General features: G+C 37.7%; 1 protein-coding gene across 3 annotated transcripts in view; it reads right to left on the bottom strand.

Moving 5' to 3' along the window:
* The window catches only part of LOC134226606 (elongation of very long chain fatty acids protein AAEL008004), a 318,180-nt gene that overhangs the window by 51,331 nt on the left and 249,198 nt on the right, over positions 1-17,651 (bottom strand). For 2 of the 3 annotated variants that reach the window (XM_062707493.1, XM_062707486.1), the window contains one exon: positions 6,174-6,281. In XM_062707493.1, the coding sequence (XP_062563477.1) occupies positions 6,174-6,281 (108 nt within the window). Of the gene's footprint in view, positions 1-281; positions 363-6,173; positions 6,282-17,651 lie in introns of all 3 variants that reach the window. The other variant, XM_062707503.1, reaches the window with a different exon arrangement.

The raw sequence follows: 17,651 nt of genomic DNA, 5'->3' as shown, positions 1-17,651 counted from the left end.
TAGGTCCAACTGGTTCGATTCGTGTGTCTGCTTGTATTTATGTGCTGCTGTGGCTTCCATGGCACCGACTCCGCTCCTCTCTGGGTCATAGCTTTGAGAGGTTCCTATACTTGGTAGTGTGACCGCGTTTGCATCGGTTTGTTTTTATTTCCCTACCACGGAGAGAACTTGACATATAACGGGGGGACTAGCTGAACGGAATTCTGACTCCTGAACCTCTTGGTTTTCCTTACTCGGATCTTGTTGATGGATGGAAAGGGGGAGGGATCTTTGACACTTACTCTCATCGGTTGGCCGGTCGTGCCGTGGTCCACTGGTTGGCACCGGAAGCTGTATGTTCCCCACCAACCGCCCATCAGGCACTGATGGGTTTCGCGCACAGTGGAGGAAAAGCGGGGTAAAAATAGTACAAAGCACCGGAACGATAAACAATCACATCAACCAAGAAAAGGAAGAAGTAGAATGGAAAAAAGAGAGAAAAATGCATTCGATTAGCGTTAGGCTGCAGCAAAACACTGCAAAATGTTTCCGGATTCCATGCAAAATGTGGTTGCACTGCGCTACTGGCGTGAAGGTCACACGATTCTGCGGCTATTGATCTTCGCTAGCTGGAATATTGGTTGCAGCACGAAATCGAGTGAGAAAAAAAAACTGATGGCGGTGATGGTGGTGATGCTTGCGTGGTCTTCTTGCGCAGCAGCGTTCAAATGGGATCAAAACAAAAGCACGTACGGACGCGAGATCTTGTCGAAAGTGAAAGGAAGGTCGTCGTCGTCGTCGTTGCCGTCGAGAGTCAGATTCCTTCTAGCGGGTTATTGCGGTTCGATTATTGCAGTCAATGAGAACGACTACCTTCCACTTCTGAGGTACCACCACCGTCGGGGTGCGTTGCCAGCCTGGAAGTACGGGTTCTTCCTAAAGGGTTCTTATACCGGTTGGTTGGTGGTTCGTTGAACTTCATCTACTGACAAAGCGATATGGCAATTGTGAATTTAATTGGAAAATTATCACATTGACTAGTGCGAATCATGAATGTAACAGTCTGTAGGTAAAATAGTTTAAAAATTCATAGCCTTTCTCCCACTAGGATTTTTTATTTAAAAATCCAAGCAAAGACAAAACAATATTCGAACACAAGGCCTTCAGAATGAAACGGAAATTGTAAAGTTCTACTTCATGTTGAAACAAAGGGCAATTATTTTGAAAAAGTCTTGAGCACGAAAAGATCTTTATTACCTTTCAGCTCCGCAGGCCTTTCAGTTTTTAAAGTTTGCTAGAACCGTTTGAAGAGCTGTTTTATCGAAGATTGAAAGAATTTCCGATATAATGCCCACATTCCTTATTCCTAATATTCCATTTCTGATTTTTAATTTTCACGCTTTTAGTGACTTTTCGCGTCAAGAATTGTATCTCGTTTTATTGTTCCAGTCGATTATTTAAGGTCAGCTTTCCCAAAGAACCCATATTTTTTGAAGTCTCTAACCTTTTTAAATATAACTATTTTTGAAATCTAAAACAAAAATCGAAAAAGTGCTTTTTTGCGATTTTTGCTTTCTACCTTCTGATTTTCTATTTCTGATTCTAAGATTCATTGATTCTCTGATTTACTGATTCTCAGGCAATCTGATTATCTGATTGCCTGATTATCTGATTCTTAATATTTCTGCTGATTGTCTGATTTTTTGATTCCCTGATTCTTTGGTTCTTTCAATGTCTAATTCTCTGATTATCTAATTCTCTGATTATCTGATTTTAAGATCAACTGATTCTCTAACTCTCTAGTTCTCTAATTCTCCAGTCCTCTGATTCTCTTATTATCTGATTCTCCAATTCTATTATTGTGCGATTCTCTGATTCTTTGAACCTCTGATTCGCAAATTCTCTGATACTCTGAATATCTGATACTCTGATTCTTTGGTTCTCCCATTATTTAATACTATGCTTCTCTGATTTTCTTATTATCTGATTCTCTGATTCTTTGGTTCTTTGGTTATCTAGTTCTCTGATTCTATAATTCTTCATTCCTCTGATTCTTTTATTATCTGTTTATTTGGTTCTCAGAGTCTCTGATTCTCCGATTTCCCAATTCACTGACTCTCAGATTCACTTATTCGCTCTTATTCGCTAATTCTCTGATCCTCTGATTATCTGATTTTCAGATCAAATGATTCTCTGGTTCTCTGGTTCTCTAATTCTCTAATACTCCGATTCTCCTATTCTCTGATTCTCAAATTCTCTGATTGTATGATTCGCTGATTCTTTGATTGTGTGATTCGCTGATTTTCCGTTCCTCTGATTCGCAAATTATTTGATTCACGATTCTTTGATTATCTGAATTTCTGATACTCTCTCATTCACTAATACTCTGATTTTCTGATTCTCTTATTATCGGACTCTCTGATTCATAGAGTCTCTGATTCTTCTATTCACTATCTCTCAGGTTCACTGAATATCTGATCCTCTAATTTCCTGATTCTCTAATTCTCTGATCCTCTAATTCTCTGATTCTCTAAGTATCTGATTCTCTAATTCTTTGATTCTCAAATTCTCTGATTCTCTAATTCTCAGATTCACTAAGTCTCTGATTCTCTGGTTCTCTTATTCTCGAATCCTCTGATTCTCTTATTATCTGATTCTCCAATTCTCTGATTCGCAAATTCTTTGATTCTCTGATACTCTGATTCTCTGATTCTCTCATTCTCTCTTTCTCTAATACTCTGATTCTCTGATTCTCTAATTTTTCAATCCTCTGATTTTCTGATTCTATTATTATCTGATTCTCTGGTTCTTAGAGTCTCTGATTCTCATATTCACTAACTCTCAGATTCACTGATTCTCTGATTCGCTGATTCTCTGATTCTCAGATTCTCTAATTCTCTGATCCTCTCATTATCTGATTTTCAGATCAACTAATTCTCTAATTCTCTATTCCTCTGATTATTTTATTTTCTGATTCTTCAATTCTCTGATTGTGTGATTCGCTGATTCTCTGATCCTCTGATTCGTAAATTCTTTGATAAATGATTCTTTGATTATTTGATTATCTGATACTCTGACTCTCTCATTCTCTAATACTCTGATTTTCTGATTCTCTTATTATCTGATTCTCAGAGTCTTTCGTTCTCTTATTCTCCTATTCACTGACTTTCTGATTCTTTAATTCCACGATCCTCTGATTCTCTGATTTTCAGATTCTCCAATTATCAGATTCACTGAATCTCTGATTCTCAGATTCTTTAATTATCTGATTCTCTTGTTCCCAGATTCACTGATTTCTGATTTCTGATTATCAGATTCTTTAATTATCTGATTCTCTTGTTCCCAGATTCACTGATTTCTGATTTCTGATTTCTGATTTCTGATTTCTGATTTCTGATTTCTGATTTCTGATTTCTGATTTCTGATTTCTGATTTCTGATTTCTGATTTCTGATTTCTGATTTCTGATTTCTGATTTCTGATTTCTGATTTCTGATTTCTGATTTCTGATTTCTGATTTCTGATTTCTGATTTCTGATTTCTGATTTCTGATTTCTGATTTCTGATTTCTGATTTCTGATTTCTGATTTCTGATTTCTGATTTCTGATTTCTGATTTCTGATTTCTGATTTCTGATTTCTGATTTCTGATTTCTGATTTCTGATTTCTGATTTCTGATTTCTGATTTCTGATTTCTGATTTCTGATTTCTGATTTCTGATTTCTAATTTCTGATTTCTGATTTCTGATATCTGATTTCTAATTTCTGATTTCTGATTTCTGATTTCTGATTTCTGATTTCTGATTTCTGATTTCTGATTTCTGATTTCTGATTTCTGATTTTTGATTTCTGATTTTTCGCTATGAGATTGTCAATTCTCATTTATTATTTCCCATTTCCCATGTCTCATGTCTCATTAATCATTTCTCATTTCTCGGTTCTCATTTCCCATTTCCCATTTCTCATTTCTCATTTCTCATTTCTCATTTCTCATTTTTCCTTTTTAATTTCTCATTTCTTATTTCTCATTTCTCATTTCTCATTTCTCATTTTTCATTTCTCATTTCTCATTTCTCATTTCTCATTACTCATTTCTTAGTTCCCATTTTTCATTTCTTATTTCTATTTTCTGATTTCTCATTTCTCATTTCTCATTCCTCATTTCTCATTTTTCATTTCCCATTTTTTATTTCTCAATTCTAATTTCTCATTTCTCATTTCTCATTTCTCAATTCTAATTTCTCATTTCTCGAGGCTCATTTCTCATTTCTTATTTCCCTTTCATCTGTCCTCATTCCTAATTTCTCTTTTCTCATTTCTCATTTCTCTGTTTGCAAGTCGTGGGCTTCTTGGCTTCGTTTGCATTTCTCATGGGCATCGTGACCGTGTGGTTAGTCTCGACAGGCATTCAATCGCATTGTACTGCGAAGCGTGGGTTCCATTCACACCGTAGTCGCAAAACTTTATGTCAGACAAAAGTGTTCGTTAGAGCCAATGGACGTTGCATACTGGTCCGTTGTTCAAAAAATCATTTAAGCGATGGCGGCTAACCCAAAAGTTGTTTGGCCGAATATGACAGTTGGGTCCAAACCATCTGGTTGGAAGCCATTTGACTGAAATGGAAAACATCCTTTGGCCGAATTTATTATTTGGCCGTGCAAGCCCTTTGGTCGAAATGGTCGCTTGGCAGAAAGGGCCATTTGACCGAAAATGTTATTTGACAGAACGGCCGAAAGACATCTAGCCGAATTCCTCTTGGCCGATTTTAACGTTTGGCCGAAATGGTTATTAGACATACAACTAGATGGCCGAATAAGACCTTTGGCCGATTAAGCTATTTTATCGAATACATAATTTGATCGAGCAAGCAAGATGTTAGAATTGACGTCTCAGTTTTCTTTTCCCACTCACTATTTATCACTTCTTATTTCTTGATTCTCAAATATCATTATCATTCAAGGTCATACAACCAAACAACGACTGTTAGGTTTTTCTAACAATTCTACCCAAACCTGTCTAAGAATTGAGCATATGCGAAATTGTAGATTCGTATACGAAAAATTTAAGCTTACAAACAAATATTGTAAAAAAGGCTTGCAGTAGTGAGAAGAGCTTGCAAAAGCAGTTCTTATAAAGGTTTAGGTAGGTTCTTATACAAAATTGTAAGAAAATCCAAAAATTACCGGTTGTGTAAGATCTGTTTAATCAAACGATATTTTTCGGCCATATGACCCGTTCCGCCAAATGATTTTTTGGTCAAATGGCCCTATCTTCGAAATGATAATCTCGGCTAAACGGCGTTTTTGGCTAAATGGCTTGTTTGACCAAACGGCTTCATCTGCCAAATAACCAGTTCAGCTCAACGATATTTTGGCCACATGTCTCTTTAGGCCGTATGTCTTTTTCGGTCAAATGACATTTTCGACAAAATGACTTTTCAATAAATTATTTGTTATTTTTTGTTTAAGATTGTTTTTCCTAACAATATCGAAAGAATTATTTTCAATACTGAGGATTTGTGGAAGGATTTGGCGAACCGAAATTGAATAAAGATCTGGGCTGTTGTACACGATGTTATCTACTATAAGGATTTTTTTGTTGTCACACCTTTTCGGAAATATATTTCCCTTGTTGCTACGATAATCGAAACACCGTTGGCAGATCAAACACGATCAACGAACTCATTCCATCCTCCCCTTCTAAAGCATCCCATCATCGCGATAATTCCGCAATTTGCAATTCACCCCGGCTTGACCCACCCGTTAACGATCCGCGGCGGTGGCGGCGACACGGAAAGGTTGAAAAAGTGAAAGGTAGTCGATTCCGTTGTTGCCGCTGTTGCAACGCAGAAGATCCCTGGCCACGTCCAAGGGCGCCCAACCTGCAATGGCGCAATGAACCGCAATACTTCCCGCTGTCCGTGCACCGATTATTACAAGTGAACCACGATTGAACAACCTGTTCGAAGGACACACTCATGCTACGACGATTGTAATTGGGGGGGTGGAAAATAAATTGGAACGCTTCCGTGTGTCCGCCGTTGGTCAACAGTGTCAGTTCGAATCGTCATCATCGTCGTCATCAGAACAGAACAGTTCTGCGCGTTCCAACTTTGATTGCGCGGGTCCTTGGAGAATGGGTTTATGGGATTGATGTGATTTGAGCATAATTACGGAACTACGCCGTTCGTCATACCTCGTAGAACAGCCAGGCACTGAAGATGACTTGGACGAAGTTGTACAATATGAGGGTGTTTCGTAGCTGGAATGGTTTTCTGTTTTCCATAAGCCTTGGGCCCAGGACCTGGAAGTAAACGGGAAAAAGAAATTATTTGATTAAATGTTATGTCAACGAATGTACATTCAGTGGATTGGTGATCGATGAGATGACGTAATTGAGCGGAGTTCGACTTATGTGGTTTGTGACACAATGAGGTTCCAAAAGTACCTTTCAAATCGACTAACAAAGATACCATTATCGTCGTGGTTTAATCCCTATACAAGCAAACCCGTATCGCTTCGTGCAGATTCGCAACGGAAATCAGATATCTAAACGAATCGATAAGCGGTGCAACGGTGAATCACTTTTTTCCTTGATATCTAAACCCCTCTCTAACTCTAAGCAATAAAAGATTAAGTCATGTTTACGCCTCGACCGCACCTGCCTACCTTTCCACTTCCAAAAGGTTGATGGGAACCGTCGTCTGAGATTAGTCAAACATTGCCCGAATATTGAGGCCTCTTTACCCAAGTGAACGAACATTACACAGAGAAGCATTTCCGAAATTAGCTGAACGCAATTTCTTCTTCTTCTTATTGGCATTACATCCCCACACTGGGACAGAGCCACCTCGCAGCTTAGTGTTCATTAAGCACTTCCACAGTTATTAACTGCGAGGTTTCTAAGCCAAGTTACCATTTTTGCATTCGTATATCATGAGGCTAACACGATGATACTTTTATGCCCAGGGAAGTCGAGACAATTTCCAACCCGAAAATTGCCTAGACCGGCACCGGGAATCGAACCCAGCCACCCTCAGCATGGTCTTGCTTTGTAGCCGCTCGTCTTACCGCACGGCTAAGGAGGGCTGAACGCAATTTACTTGAAGTAAAGTCAGTTCCATGCTAAAGCTTGTCGTAAACAACATTTTTCGATTATGAGTTTGTATTTATCCAGAAAATATTCTTCATGAGACATTTGCCCATACAGGGTACCGAAACACGCCACCATGCAATGCGACTTCAATTGTGCTTTCCCAAGTTCCCACATTTCGTTTTCTTTCGATACGCACAGGAAAAGTCAAGGTGAGCGGCGAAAGCCACTGCTGACTGGGTGATAAAACGGCACTTCACTAGCCCAATTGCGCCAACAAGTGGATAGCTGAATTTTATTGGCTTTGAGACTCGCCGTTATCGAATCTGGCGAAGGGGACAACCCGCGCGCGCGCCGCCACCAGAGCCAGCAGCCGATCGATTACGTGATCGCACGCATTAGTATGCGACGGCAGCGCGATCGACGAAACTTGCTCTCGTCTCCCTCGTTAGGGTACCATGCATGCATTGAGTCATCATCATCAATGGATGATCGACGATTGAGATAGAAGCCGGGTGCCGTGGCAGCTCGGCGAACCGGGCGGCGGCGTTTGTGGATACCTTGTTGGGGTCTTTGACAAATTGGATGTGGTTTTGAGGTGATTGCTAACCTTTTTCAATTGTTGTTGGAGATTCATTTTCGGTGGAATAAGCGAAATAAATTGACTTCATCAAAAAAAATTGACGAGCTTTTTAGCGTCACGCGGTTTATGAGCGTTAAAATGCCTTCATTAGTGAAACGAAAACAATATTTTGGATCATTCGTACTTGTCATGTAGGGTACAGCTTGGTTAATAATGAACCCGAAATAAGATTAATCTACTGTTAGTAGAGATGTTGAACTTGTTTCAAATTACAACATTAGAGGAACCCTCTACAGAATCCAACGATAATTTTATTGTGGACGTTTTAGGCAGAATCACAAAAAAATTAAATAATATTTAGTAGACATAGATACCAAGATATAAAAGAAGCTTGAAAATCTTTTGGAGGTATTATTTAAGATATTTCAGGAAAAACACCATAAAAGAAGTCTATAAAAGTTTCTGACATATGGTCGGGGCTCAGCCAAAATCATCAGTTATAGGGCCGATATCCGATACGATTTGTGATTATTCAATTGGGTCCTAAAGCCCTACCTCGTTTATGGTTGCAAACGATAGTGCATCGGTCAAGAATACTTGTACCGTTGTTATAAAAATTCTGGTAAAATTCTAAATCAGTAAAAATAATATTTTTGTGTTTAAGACATTTTAAGGCAAATTTTGGGCTGTGCAAAATTTCAGAACGATTGAACCATCAGCCCAAAACGTCAGCCCCATATATTAACTGTCAAAGGTTGAGTCAAGTGCCCTGCGGTGTATTGCTAGTGCGAATGAATCCGTACGTCAAACAAGACCGAAAATATCGAGGAAGCATTTTTCATCTATTTTTCAATTTCAAATTAAACAATGTTCTTTTCAATTTTTGAGTCTAAAGAAAAACTGACACGTTTAGAATGATTACCTTCTTCGTTCCCTGAAAGAAAATCGAATATCGATTCTTCATTTTAGGACCCAATTGACTCGAAAACTTGAGCGAAAAAATGACTAATTCTCAATGCGGCAATTCGAATCGCAGTAGGCGTAGGATATAAAAAAAAGAATTTGAATAGGAATGGACATGGTTTAAAAAATTGGTTGATTGCAGCAGGCGCGGAGATTTTAGTCAGTTTATAGTGCAAAAAAGTGAAAGTCATTTTATAGTGCAAAAAGTAGTCAGTTTATAGTGCAAAAAGTAGTCAGTTTATAGTGCAAAAAAGGAGGGATAATCAGTTCTTTTTTCGCTTTTAAGGTCCAGCCTCAATAAGGTGAACCTCAAAAATATTGTCAAATACGAGTGCTGAGAATTGCTACCCTAAATAACCAGCAGCACAAAATAAGCGTCTTCCAGTACTCTCCAGTTCCCTACCTGAGGATTTTCGATAATTTTTATTTTGGATTATTTTACGTCCATATAGATCTGAAGAATTCAACTTCTTTGCGTCAACTTTATAAAACTATTTAATTCTTAAAATTCTATAATTCAACATCACTAAATAGGCGCCCCCAAAACTCTCATTTTTTTTCTGCAGAGTACTTTTGCTCACCTTGAGTTTGAATATTTTAACACTCGATTAATAAAAATGTGAATTCGTAAGCACTCCGAATAAAAATAATTTGATCATGAAAAAACTTCCTAATAGAAACTTTCCCAAGAACCATTTATAGGGACTGCAAATTCCATAGAGAGAATTTTTCTTGTAGCGTGGCATATCTGCTGGTGGAGAATTTCTCTAAGAAGCATTCTTAGTTGGTGGAAACCCCTTTTTTGTTACAGATTTGGATCTGTAGATCTAATAAATGGCACTAAATCAATGGACAAAATAGAAGAAGGGCGAAATATAAATTATTGGTAACACGTCTGTTCGATTGTTCGAGAACTGAAACCAAGGGGATTAGAACATAACGATTTTAATTTTCTTAAAATGTTTCCCATTAACAAGGGATTTTTATAAATGGTAAAATTCTAAATTTATGGACAAAAATTCAAGTACGAGGTTGGTTTTTCAAAAAAAAAAATTAAATATCTTTTGAATTATGGCAAATCTTCAAAGTGGGAATGTCGTTTAGAAGTGGTTTATTCTAAATTTTTGCTATTTACTCGATGTTCCCACAAATAACATCGTTTTGAATCAAATGACGAAAAATTCGTTCCATATTTAATCCTATAGAATGAACAATTTGTAAAATGCCTATCGAACTATTAAAAAAATCAGCAGGTTGTAATTTTGATCATAAACCAATAGCATTGTATTTGGGATTGTATTTGTATGGGAATGCCTTCAATAGTTTGTGGTTGTTATCAATGATACTGTTACAAATGGACAGAAAACAGTTTATGAATAGAATCGCAGGAGAGATCAAGCAAAAATAGTATTTTGAATGTCTTTTGAACAATGGAAAATCTGCAGGGTGGAATTTCCTTAACTAGAAGGAGGGAAATTCCCCTCGCAGTCTCATTTCATTATTCTTACTTCTCACTTCTCTTTTCTTATTACCTTCACTGCTCAATTTCCTTTGGTCACACTTTTCATATTCACCATTGTTCGGCCAAATGACGGATTCGGCAAGCTAAGTTTCGGCCAAAAGGCCATTTCTACCAAACGACCATTTCGTCCAAATGACATTTTCGGTCATACCAAACCAACCAAATAACCCTTTCTGCCAGTTCAACCGAATAACCCTTTCTGCCAAATGATGTTTTCAGCCAAATGACCTACATCAGCGGTTCTCAACGTTTGAACTTTTACATTCATTGAGGTACCCCAAATTTTGTCGCTGTAAATGTAAATAGTCGTAACTCATGTGATATATGAAAAACTGACCTGAAAACTATCGGGATAGAGGCAATCTAAAAAGTTTTCTGAAATTTCTCTGAATGCAAATTAGTTTTATGCATGCATCAAGCTTCCTATACGACTTTGAGGGCTTTTGGAGGCTTCCGAGCCTTTTGAAAGGAAGCTCCCAAACCTCTTGAAATCAGACTTCCGAGCCTCTTGGAAGAAAGCTTCCGAGCCCCTTGATAGGAGGCTTCCTAGCCGTTTGAATGGAAGCTTCCTAGCCTTTATAAAGAGGCTTCTAAGCCTATTGAAAGAACACTTCTGAGCCTTTTCAAAGGATGCTTTGGAAAGAAAGGATGCTCTTGTGGCATGTACATCACACATGTCATCGAACCATGCCTAAGTCCAACAGAACTCTAAACCTTTGTTAGTCAGCACCCCATTAAGTCGATGGCCCTGGCCCCGGCACTACATAAGCACTTTCCATAAGAAAGTGTCATTTTACAACGGTCATGACTGTTTCCAGGCAAGGCTGTTCCCACGTCACATGTGGCGTGACAGCGCCGAGTATTGGGATTCTCTTTAGCATACTCTCTCTCAGTGCATCGATCACTGATTGGCTACACAATACATAGGCTTTCAGATACCTCCAGTAAAAAGGAGTTAGGTTAAACTAAGAACTTGAATAAACAACGCTTGATGCTTTAACTACCGAGTGGAATAGTCCTTTTTACTCTATATCACACCCATAGGAAGAAACATAATAACGAACCGAAAAGTACATGGCGACCGTGACAGGACCGTGACGACCGAAAGAAAAAATATGAGCTGATTGAAAGGAGGCTTTTGAGACGCCTATAAGAAGGCTTTCACTCCTTTTGCAACGAAGCTATTCAGCCTTTTCGGAAAAAGTCTTCATGCCTCTAATATGGAGGCATCCGATCCTTAAATTTGATATTTTAGTCACTCGACGTTTTTTCCTTTTGATCTTTTATCGTTGACCTACATTATTGGACTAAACATATCCAACGGACTGAACCCAATCATTGATTTGGGAGAAATAATACTAAAATCGAATAAATGTCTGTGAAAGCACGTGAATTACATTATGACTTCTGAACAATTGACAAAAGGTTACTATTTTCTGCCCAAGCTTTCGTTTAGCAGATTTAATTGATCACATATCGTATGGGATATCTGTCTAACCCATTGTAGATGATATCTTACAACAAATGTACGTATGAATTGACATGAAATGATGTCCGCTTACCTTTAACGAACAAAATACCAGAAATTCGTTAAAAAGCCGCTTGGTTTGGTTTGTCAGGAAAAAACACTTAAAATTGCGAATTAGGAACTGCACTGCATTATTATGGCAGAGAGGTTTCTGGAATCGCTTTGATTTTTATTTATGACTCCATAACGATTGAGTTTTCTTCTCTGAATCCATTGTAATTTGTACAAATATCCAATTTAATGGCAAATAAAATTTAGTCGAAGGCATTAGACCACCTTTGAGTATGTTGCTGTGCATCAACTCCACAGTTTGACAAATCGAACCAAGGCTATTATTTGACCATACTTGCTTGGCAATCGTCTGACAATCAGTTGAACCAAACATTTTCCAATCGGTCTTTGCACTCGTTGTATCCCGTTGCTTCCAAGGATTTTGAGCAATGAATCATTTCTGAAAACTCCAACCAATAGAAAACTGAGCAAACAGAAGACTTCTCATCTGATTCCTTAACGACGCTTCTGCTGGCTTTTTTGCTGCATACTGGAAGAATAACCCCACTGCAACAGTTCGTCTACGTTCGAAACAAAAAAAAATCCTTCTGTGTTCTATGAAATTTCTTGTAAGGATCATTTTCACGCACTCAACTATTATAGAGCCCTCTCTAGTGGTAGTGAAACTTGGTTTCTCACCTTTCTGATTCTTTGCAGTCTTTCCTGCTATTCGAAATTTTGCAACAACAAAAATAGCGATTATTTAGATTTCGGCACAAATCTGTTTTTGTGGCGATTCTTCTTGGAAAAGTATGTTGCTTATGTTTTGACTTAACGATCAGTTTGACCAAATGTTTATATCCGCCAAACGACCATTTCGGCAATAGGAAATTTCGACTAGATTCCTGTTTGGCCAATCGTCTTTATCGGCCAAACGACTTTTTCAGTCAAATGACCAGTTCAGGCGAACAACAATTCCGGCGGAATGACATTTTCAGCCAATTCGTTTCGGCCTAATAACAATTCAAAACGTTCAATTCTGTGAAGCAATTGACTTTCGGCCATGCGAATCATCCCCTGATTTCGTTGACCAAATTTCTGTCTGTGCGGGGCTAAGTTCCGGCAAAATTCGACACTGCATATGTCCACATTTGCATCTGTCAATACACGAATCGCTTATTAAACCAAAACCTTCATGAATTAGGCCAAGAGACTGGAGAAAAAAATGATTTAGATTAAGCTACTATTGGCTTTTTTCCTGTTGCATAAATGATAAATGTGCAACTGTGTGCCTACAAATGATAAATTGCTGGAGCGTTCCGGAGTGGAGAGACTCCTAGGGATTAGAATCCTTGGAGGAGCTAGTGAAGACTCCAAACTTTTAGAATGGATGCAGGAAGAAGACGACCCCCGAAGTTTTGTAATTGTAGAGGAATTAGGAAGTTCTTAAGAATTTGTATTTTATGCCGGAGCGTAAAGTCAAAGGTATTGGATTTACGAAATTTTGAATTGAAGTTGGTGGAGCAGCTAAAGGATTCCATACCTAAACTAATATCAGCAGCGCGAGGGCTGCGAGGTATTGGAGTTGATGCCGGAACATCGTCGGGAGGGAGTACGAACATAGTATAAACAATTAGCAGAACATAATAAACGTCTCATAGTCCCGCCTGAGGATTTTCGAAAATCTACTTGTTTGGGTAATTTAACGTCTATATAGATCTGAAGAATTCAATTTCTGCTTTTTCACAAGTCAAACACTTTTTCAATACATTCAAAGTTAATTGCCTATATGCCGGGTATTAAGCCACCCGGAGTGGAAATTAATTACTATGTCTGAGACTTGATTATGCATATGTACAACATGTGATAGATTTAGTTCGGAAAAGGTATTGGAGGGTAACCGCCCCACGATTGCGAGAGATCGGCTGGTACCTGGTGCTGGGAATTTGGTTTCATCAGTACCCGCTAAGCTGCGGTGGACGACGGAGGTCCTTCGTAGCTTAGTAGGGAAAGCACCTGTCATGCAAACTGGGGTCGTGGGATCAAACCCCACCGAAGGGGCGGTTACCCTCCAATACCTTTTCCGAACTAAATCTATCACATGTTGTACATATGCATAATCAAGTTTCAGACATAGTAATCACTTTTTCAAGCCATTTAATTCTAAAAATATATAATTCAGCGTCACTAAATAGGCGTCCCCAAAACTCTCGAAATTTTTCTGCAGAGTAGTTTTGTTCACCTAGAGTTTAAATATGTTTGAACTCGATGGATAAATACCATGCGAGTTCGAAGGTACTCCAAAATAAAAATAATGTAATTCTGAAAGAGCTTTCAAGAAGAAACTTATCTAAGAATATTTTTTAGATACTGGAGAATCCATGAAGGGAATTGTTCTTTAAGTATGGCATATCTACAGGTGGAGAGTTTCTTGGCCAATGTTTGTTTGGCCGAAATCCATTCGAACGAAAGCCATTTGGCCGAATTCCACTAGGCCGAACAAGCCATTATGCCAAAACCCATCTACGGCCGAATATGTTTTTTGGCCAAATATGTCAGTAAAAAAGTGAAATGTAAAAGTGAAAAATAAAAAGTCAGAAATTATGAGTGAGAAGAGAGGCGTCTCCTTTTTTACTTCACTCTTAAAACTTGTCACAATAAGAAGTGGGAAATGATTAGATAGACGTGAGAGGTGAGACGTCTAGTTATTTCTCATGTATCACATCTCACTATGAAAAATGAGTTGACGTATCACTCCTCCCTTCGCACTACTCACTTTTCACAGTGAGAAGTGAAAAATGATTAGTAAGAAGTGAAAAGTGAGACGACTGTGAAAAGTGAGAAGTATGTAGGGCGAAGTGTGAATTTAGAAGTAAGCCGTCTGACTACTCACTTCGCACTTGCCACTTCGCACTAATCGAAGTGAGTAGAAAGACGTCTCACTTCGCACTTCTCACGGTGTAAGTGAAAATTACGAAGTGAGTAGTAAGACGTCTCACTTCTCATTTCTCACTAATCATTTCTCATGTCTAACTTCTTACTGTGAAAAGTGAATAGTGCGCAGTTAGTAGTGAGATGTCTTACTTCTTATTTCACACTACTCACTTTTATAGAGTCATCTCACTTCTCACTCCTCATTTCTCACTTATCAATTCTCACTGTCTGCGATGTAAGAAGAGAAACGTCTCTCTTTAAGAAACGATAATCAAGAAGTGAGATGTGAGACGTCAAATGACCTATTCGAAAAAATGACTTACAGAATGGTCGTTTGGCCAAATGATATATTTAAGTTTTTAAGTATTTTTCTTTATTGTCTCTGTACGTGAAGAGAATAAATGTTTTATCGGGTTTTTGCAGTTTTACGTATTTCCTGACGTTTTCGATAAAACGCGTGAAAATCTGAGGAAAATTCATGTAAAAATAGTTGCACAATATAAAAAACGCGCAAGTGCATTTAAGTAAAGCACACATAAACATCAAGAAAATTTATTATTGAATCTTTCTTTAGCTTTGAAATATTTAGTTCAAAATTGGATCTGTGGCATAAACTCGAATAAACATTGAAGTTATATCCAGCTTTCCACGCTAGCCATAATGGCGGCTGCTATAAATATTTCTGACAGTAACTGCTTCCGACGCCTAATCAATTTCGACGCTGAGCGGTATCCCAGTAACCATTTGACTTTGTTTATTTACTGATGGTAGAGAAAAAAAAGATCAGTAATTGGTATACCTAGGTGCCGTTCTATTTCATTAATTGCAATATTTTATAATTTTAGGTCCTAGCATTGAAGCATTTAGTTATTCAAGTACGGGAAGGACTCAAACAACGTTCACACAAAATAGTTGGAAATATATCAATCTCAAATCTCAGCCATTAAATAGTTTATTGTGGAGTGTTTCTGAAGCACGGAACCATTTCGACTTGCAATCCGAATGGAATGACACAAGTTTCTCAAACCGAAAATTCCCGAAAAAGTCGACACATCAAGCCAAAAATACGATAAAACCCGCACAAAATATGCTGTCTATTTTGCGGAACAAGCTTAATATATGCCGTCCTTTCGGGATTTTTCGGCTGGGAAAACTTGTGCCAGTCCCCTTGTTGCGATCCAATTCCGAATCAATTAAAATGTATCTAAAGCCGAATTTTAACGCTCAGTGCTTCTCCTTGTGTTGAAATCAATCGTTGACTGAAACTTCTGTAGTTTTCCAATTGTTCCTGCTCCTGGCACAAGGAAAAACAACAGCCCATTATCTCAAGAATCTCACCGTCAAAACGAGATTTACAGTCAACTTTTACTGGACAAGAAAATGTTCACGAGAATGTTGAGAATTAGAAAAACTGTGAATATTAATAAAAGATTAATAATAAAATTGAAAAAAAATGGACAGCGGTAAACGTCTTTCAATATAAAAAAACTCGTATGGTCAAATGATCAAATTTATTTATTTTATTTTATTGCTGCGACGAAAAACAATGAAATTTTTGAAGATTGGGCTAAATAATGAAATTTTATTTTCTAAATAAAAGAAAACCAAACCGTTATACCTACTTTATTAGTTTCAACATTAAAGCATTTAAAATAATCAAATATTTTAATCAAATACACTTTGCCTATTGAAAATTTTATATTTTTAATTAAACTGCATACAATTTTTGCTAATTTCTAATATATTTTCTTACAAAAAGCTTTGAATAATATTCTCGGATTTGTAAATGTTAAAAATCTTAAAGGCAAGACTAATTGGAACTATTTGCATTTGCACACATGTGCGAAACAAATGTTCAAAGGTTGTGTAATAAATGTAATAAATAACAATCCGTCCATGTTGGTTCATGCAGGTTGCGATGGAATCTTATGGCGATAGCGTTATGAAGAAATCTACGTACTACATTTATGTGAATAATGCGCTCATCTGTTTTGCATAGTACACCCGGAATGTAATCGGTCGATCACAAAAGCATCATTTCTGTTTACAGTTGCAGAATGCCCACGAATCTAGTGGGTGGCTGATTTAGAAAAAACCTCCAAATCGTTGTTCATATGGCTCATCAGAATCAGCGACACACCTGGAATGCAATCGTCCTACGAATGAATCCCTTGCTGTTTTGACAAAATATGACGATACCTAGTGGCGGTGACAGGCAACACTGGAACCTTCGGACTACCGTTAATGTCTATGTGGATCGAATTTATCAGGTTCAGCGATACATCCGGTATGCAATCGCCACTAACGCAAACAAAATTATTCCGAAAGTAAGCGAAGTAAGTAAGCGAAGATCTTAACTAAATACTCGTTATCTCCGCAACATATGTTAGCCTCTTAAACATTCGTCAAATGAAAAGTTTTATGCTTCGGTGCTAAAATATACAAAATTTCCCATTAGATTATATCCATTTTTTACCGTTTCGAATGCAAATATTTTTTTCCGCTTTCATCAAATAAACAACGTGAAATTGTTGCTGTGATACCGCAAAGCGTCGGTACCAATTCAGCGTCGGAAGCAGTAAACGTCAAAATAATTTATAGCAGCCGCCATTATGGCAAGCGTGGAAAGCTGGATTATTTGTCGTAACAATATCTCAATTGACTAAACATATCGGCATAATATTCAAATCGATTTCAACTGGTCAATACGTAATATTGCTTTTTGAAGCCAATGAACATAGATGTGCTTATAAATAAATTAATTGCCAATCCATGCGCTGAAGGATGGCTTATGAACAGGCAACATGCTACAAGCAGATGGAATTATCTCTTATTCTCTCCACGAATAGTTCCTTTGAATTTCCCCGAAAAAATGTTTTTCACGAGAAGTTTCACAAAAAATTCTGGAAAATTTCCTCAAAGATGCACAAAACATAGTTTTAAACTCCCATGAATACATTTTTTTCTATTTCCGTCAGTACATTTTGAAAATTTCCACAAACCAAATTTCCTTAAGAAATGCTTCAAAATTTCTTCGAAAAACTATTTGCCATTCCCCGG

This window comes from Armigeres subalbatus, chromosome 1 (genome assembly GCF_024139115.2).
Source record: "Armigeres subalbatus isolate Guangzhou_Male chromosome 1, GZ_Asu_2, whole genome shotgun sequence".
Taxonomy (NCBI): domain Eukaryota; kingdom Metazoa; phylum Arthropoda; class Insecta; order Diptera; family Culicidae; genus Armigeres; species Armigeres subalbatus.
This window is presented reverse-complemented; position numbering and strand designations above follow the sequence as displayed.